At 40.5% G+C, this 5,797-nt stretch overlaps 1 protein-coding gene across 3 annotated transcripts; it reads left to right on the top strand.

The window, feature by feature from the left end:
• The first annotated feature begins 371 nt into the window (after window positions 1-371).
• Window positions 372-5,200, top strand: LOC102229247. 3 transcript variants are annotated; one of them, XM_023340091.1, is made up of 4 exons: window positions 372-861; window positions 1,216-1,606; window positions 2,287-2,389; window positions 4,086-5,200. In XM_023340091.1, the coding sequence occupies exons 2-4, from the start codon at window positions 1,430-1,432 to the stop codon at window positions 4,928-4,930; spliced, it is 1,125 nt and encodes a 374-aa protein (XP_023195859.1). In that variant the 5' UTR covers window positions 372-861; window positions 1,216-1,429; the 3' UTR covers window positions 4,931-5,200. The 3 variants fall into 3 exon arrangements, with proteins under 3 accessions (XP_023195859.1, XP_023195857.1, XP_023195858.1); XM_023340089.1 differs by having other exon boundaries at window positions 1,216-1,627; XM_023340090.1 differs by having other exon boundaries at window positions 372-890; window positions 1,216-1,627.
• The last annotated feature ends 597 nt before the right edge of the window (window positions 5,201-5,797 follow it).

Below are 5,797 nucleotides of genomic sequence, written 5' to 3'. Positions count from 1 at the left end.
AAAACATAGACATGATCAAACAAATAGCACCGAAAGTTCAAACTTACACAGATCCTAACACTCTCACTGGGGTTGTTTGCTACTTATAAAGGTAATTATTCATACACTGTATAGTGTCAATTATTCAGAATTTCAGGATATTTAATAAAAGATTCCACAGTAATACTTGCAGATTTGATTGAAAATCCTAACTTCAGAGTTGCTGAGCAACAATCTAAACTCTACTTTTGCTTAGATTTGACCACAGCCACAAAAGCAATATCTATGAATTACTGAGTAGATTCAGGAAGGAGGTAATAATTGTATTTGATTTATTGATTCATTTGATCAAAGAAATTAATTATTGTTGTATTAAGTTGTATTTTGCTGTATAATATTATTGTAGTCATAAATGAATACAAAAAATGTAACTTTCAACCATTTAAAATTCTTTAACATTCTTATGACATCCATGAATTTAAAGTACACCAAGTCAGCAGGGGGTCTTTAGCAGCCGCTTAATTTACTTGTGCCTTGGGCCATCTCCAGCCAGCCCCAGTCTACCTGCTTTAAATAAACTCTTATGGGAAACGTTGGCTCCCCAATAATTGTGGCCTTCAATTGAGATGTGCTGTTAGCAGAGATCCCAGGTCTCTGAAACATGAGAGGCGCCGGGAAGGTGGGCAGGGCAGCGCAGGTAGAGGCTTTTAAAAGGAGAGGGACTCGTTCTTCCAGGGTGTTCCTAAGTCTTTGCAGGTGGGTTCTGCCGGGAGCTCGGCATTGCGGCCAAGCTGCTTCTTGGAAAAGGGCGTCAAAGAGCAGCTGAGGCAGGCTCAACTTTTGGCTGCAACGTTTCCACTCTGAAAAAACCTCAACGAGCTGGTGAGGGAAATCTTCCCATCGGTAGCCGGGTTAGTGGGAATTTGGCTTCTTGTCTGGAGATCCAGGATTACAATTTGTTTTTTCTTCGATTAGTTTTATTGCTGATAGAAGTTGATTGGTTGGTTTAAGTGTTAGCCTCTGTACAACAGGATGAATGTGATTTGCATGTGACTGTTCTGTTTTTATAATTTATCTATAATATCTTCATTTATTTTTTTTTTTAAATCTCTAAACGCATGTTGTTTTTGATTATTTCTATGATGCTTATAGTAGCTTATTATGTCGCTGTTTTGTTAAAATATCCTGAATAAAACTCCATGGATTAAAAGGTAGAATTCCCCTCTCCTCTCACAGATGTCCGTACAACTGAGCGGAGGCCTGCAGCTGAAGACAACAGCAAAAAATAAAGAGCTAAAATCTGGGGGAGTTTTTGACGCGACAACCTTTGACGGATGCGCCGGTAAGCGACGCAAATCACAGCTGCGGCGAGAACGAAGGAGAGAGCCAAAAAAAAGTGGCTGCTACACCAGAGTCTGCAGAGGGCTGCGAGCAAAAAGCTCAGCGCAAGATGACCCGCAGCCCCAAATGCGCCCGCTGTCGAAACCACGGCGTCGTGTCGTGCTTGAAAGGCCACAAGCGCTTCTGCCGCTGGAGGGACTGCCGATGCGCCTGCTGCCTGCTGGTGGTGGAGCGCCAGCGCGTCATGGCAGCGCAGGTTGCGCTGAGAAGGCAGCAGGCTGCCGAGGTGAGAAGAGGGCATGGACAGGTCAGTGGATCCCAGATGATAGAGGGGGGGAAGTTCTGTAAATAATCAGCGGGTGGATTGTATGACATGTAGATATTATGTGAGAACAATATAAATTGTGCGTCAAGAAAGGAATAGAATGTAATAAAAATGTGGTGGAAAACCAAAAGAGCTCAGTAATATAAACAGACATAGAAAAAAAAGGTTTGAACTTGGAATTTGGTAAAGTTGTCCTTGTATTTTCTTCAGACACATTTTCCACATCAGTTAATATACAGATGCTTACACTGCATTTTTTTTATTTAGATATTTTTATATTTAATGGGATATGTTTTGTCACTGTGACAAGTACATTTCCCCACTGTGGGATTACTATTCTATTCTAACATAAGCTTTAAACTGCATTTAAAATTGCATTTATGCATTGAAAGCTACTGACAAAAATATTTTCAAATAACATTTGGCAAAACACGTTAAAAAACCAGCAATGCTTTTCGAAGACTTGAGGCAATTATCTCGATTTAAATATCGCACATTTATGTCAAATACCAAATAATCCTAATGATTTCTATCCGGTGCCTTAAATAATGGATTCCTCATCCTAATTGCCCCTCGAAGGTTGCTTTTGTAAAATGCAATTATGTCCAGATGTCTGATTCTTGTTCACCTTTTCCTCCCAGGGTAAAAAGGGGGTCAAGTGTTCAGCTCCATTGAGGAGAACAGCATATCAGTGTTTTACCAAAGCAGCTGACTCAAGCATTGTGGCTAAGAGCCACCCGGAGGGTAAAGTATAATTAACACCCCATTACTTATTCACATTTTCCTTTTCTCAGGAACTTTGTTAGAAAGTGCTTTGTTTCTGGTTTTGAGTACACTTTTAAATATTTGCCTTTCCTCTCAGTGGGTTACATTAACAGGAATTAAAGGTTGACTAATAACTATGTATAATTCACTATTTGTAAATTTAGCTCTGCTTAAGTTCTTGTGCTTGTTGCTCCTCCAGTTGTCAAAACCAAAGTGAGTCACTTTCATAGTTCACATGAAATGGCCTTCAAAGTAATTCTTAATGTGTAACAAAACCTGATGGATTTCTGCTGGAGGCTTTCTGTCCATTTTCTAGATTTTTAAGGAAATCAAGCCATCCCTACTTCACAAGGGACAGCTTGTGAAGTAGGGATGAAGTAGGGTATCATGACAAAGTTTGTCATGATACCACAAACTTTGATTCATTTTAATCTGAACTGATGTGCTGGGTCAACAAGGTAGCACATATCCATAAAGAGAAAGGAAAGTTATGCTTTTATTATTTATTTGTATTTTATACAACAGTGTTGAGTGCCTTCATATTCTGTCCATTTGCTATCATACTTTGACATAAACACCTGTACAACCTATAGTAATCAGAAGACCCCTAGTAAATAGATCCCAAGTGGGAAATCTAATCTCAGGAAGAATGTAACTATTTGATGAAGAATTCAGCGGTATGTTTGAGAACATTAGCAACCCAACAGCTCCATTGAGGAGATCAGGGATGCAGTTGCAGAGTAATTTAAAGCAGATTTAGCTTTTAAAACAATAGATCAAGCTTTGGACACCTCACAGAGCACTGTCTAATGAATCATCCCTAATTGGGCAGAGAATGGCACAGCGTCAAACCTTTCAAGACACAGAAATCTATCTGCAGACAAACTGTGCGAGCAAAACAATATTCAGAGGCGGAGCAACCCACAGCTCATGTGGGAGAGTTGTGGACTCCTTTGACAAACTGGTAAGAAGCAAGCTACTGTTGAATCTAAGCTTAAGTGGTCCAGTTTGTAATTTGGTAAAAGCCATGAAGGGAACATGGTAAACCTGTGGAAGAAGGTACTCTGGTCAGATCAACTCATCGCTGAATTTTCTGGCCTAAAGGAAAAATGTTGTATGTCATTGAAATTAATACTGCACATCACCTGGAACAAACCATCCTAGAAATTCAGACTCCATGCAATAAATCTGAGTTTGAGCAATGAAGTCATGAAAGATGGGAAAATTTTCATCTTGTAGATCCATACAGCTCTAGTTGAAAAAGAGTTCTACAAAGAATTGACTCAGGGATGCTAAAGTCATACGTAGGCTTTTCAATACGGTCTTTGCGAGGGTAGCTGCAAAAATGTGGTTTCTAAGTGTACCCCTGAAATTCAATTCATAAAGGCTACCAAGCCATTTCCATTTGCCCTCTTCATACTCCTCCAGAACAGCTAGGACACCCTAACCTTTGAAACATAGGGAAAAGGGCCAAAAATGAGGTGCTAGGAGGGAAATCAAATTCAGATTAATTCTTGTTGTTCTCTCTACAAAGTGAAAATGACAGCACTAACCAACCGCCTGATTAAACTAACAAACAACACAGTATTGAAACTTAAGCTGATTAGATGGAAACATGGTGTCGTTTACAAAATGGATGTGTAATAGCAGAATGTGGCTTTGCTCTCATGTTCAGGGCTAAAACATGTGATGACCCCAGAGGACGGTGTGTCCAGTTGGTCTAAGCAGCGCCACCAAAGCCACTTCCCTTGCCCCTCCATCAGCGCCCGCATGAGGAAGAGGCGAGCCTTTGCAGACAAAGAGCTGGAAAACGTGATGCTGGAGCGCGAGTTAAGACAGAAAGAGCAGCAGAGCGAAGTTTCCTTCTCTCCCTCCGCTCTCATGCCCATAATTCATCCTCTACCTCTCCCCGTCTCCCCATGCCTGCGCTGCTGCTCCACCAACAAGGACTCTTCCTCTGCAGGAACTTCCAGCTGCGTGCCTGTATATAAATATAAGCAGCTCTATGACTGTAGCCTCCAGTTTTATGATTTCTTCCACCTAAAGAGTAGGCGCTCCACAGGAGACCACTATGATGACTTTTTATCAACCCAGAGCTCAGCGCAGCACATGGAGGATAAAGAGGCGCAGAATGGTTGGAGAGACTGTGGGAAGAGAAGCGAGCCAGAGCTAACACCCCCAACATCACAGCAACGACTCAAAACCGATAACAGCGTACCGTACGTCTGCTTTGTCAAACCGATGTTAAAACAAACAGAAACAATCAGCTTAGATCATTTTTCAACATCCAGACTCTCAACGTTTGGATCAGATCTGCCTGTTGTAAATGAATCGGGTGTCCCGGCTCACAGCAGGACTTTTGATTCCAGACATTTAGCAGGAAGAGGCTGGAACACAGGGCCTCCTTCCACCGAAGCAAATCCTTGTATGGACTTTGTGGAGGGTTCTCATCATGGCTCAGTGAGGACTCCAACCGCAAAGCCGTTGCCGTTTTCTGTGGAGGCTCTGCTGAGAGCCTGACAGGCAAGTGGAAAGCCAGTCTAAGTGCACTTTGCAATATGAGAACTTGAATTTAAAGCACATATATAACTCCAATCCATGCAACATGTATGCATTATTTAAATGTTGTAAGACATATTTTGGCAATTCTGTATATATTATTCCATAGTACTTATTAAAGATAAATATTTTTGGTTACCATAATTTTATGTAAAAGTCTGCTTTGGCTATATTTTTGAACAACGATATCTTCATCCTCCTATGCAGTGCAATAAAAATAGATCAAATCCAGTTGTTTTTCTTACATCTGCTCATGCTGCACCAATACAAAAGAAACTTCATGCAACTTAAAGCGTCAGAATTTTGAATTGTGCCATTCATTTATGATGTGGTTTGTGAATCAGAGTTTAAATATGGATTTGTTATTTAACTGTTCCTTGAAAAGCTCTCTAAAATTATGAAAAGAGCCTACATTAGCTCACAAAACAGGTGGATTATAAAGCAGTGACAAGGTTTTTGCAACATTATTTAAAGAGCATGAATATTTTACCTGAAGATTTCTATAGCAGTTTTCCAGTTAATTTTTCTTTGTTGTTTTCAAAATGACACTGGTTGTCTAAAAGTCAATAATCACGCGACATACCGTTTGATGTGTCATGAAGTATAATTTCCTATATCTAAAGACTGAGAGAAGATAGGAAAATGAGCCAGTGTTGCCTAGGTGACATTGTTCTTTATTTTTCGCCGCGGCTGACGCCAGTTGAGTTTGTTTGAGCATGCATTTGATTTGTATCTGCTTTTCTTACTCTTTCTCTCCTCCAGCTTTTTGTTGTGCTGCGTTATCTTGCAGAGATGGAGGTCAGATACTTTTGACAACTCTGGACCTTG

This window comes from Xiphophorus maculatus, chromosome 9 (assembly GCF_002775205.1).
Source record: "Xiphophorus maculatus strain JP 163 A chromosome 9, X_maculatus-5.0-male, whole genome shotgun sequence".
Lineage (NCBI taxonomy): Eukaryota > Metazoa > Chordata > Actinopteri > Cyprinodontiformes > Poeciliidae > Xiphophorus > Xiphophorus maculatus.
The sequence above is the reverse complement of the archived record's forward strand: the minus strand, read 5'-3'. Positions and strand labels throughout refer to the sequence as shown.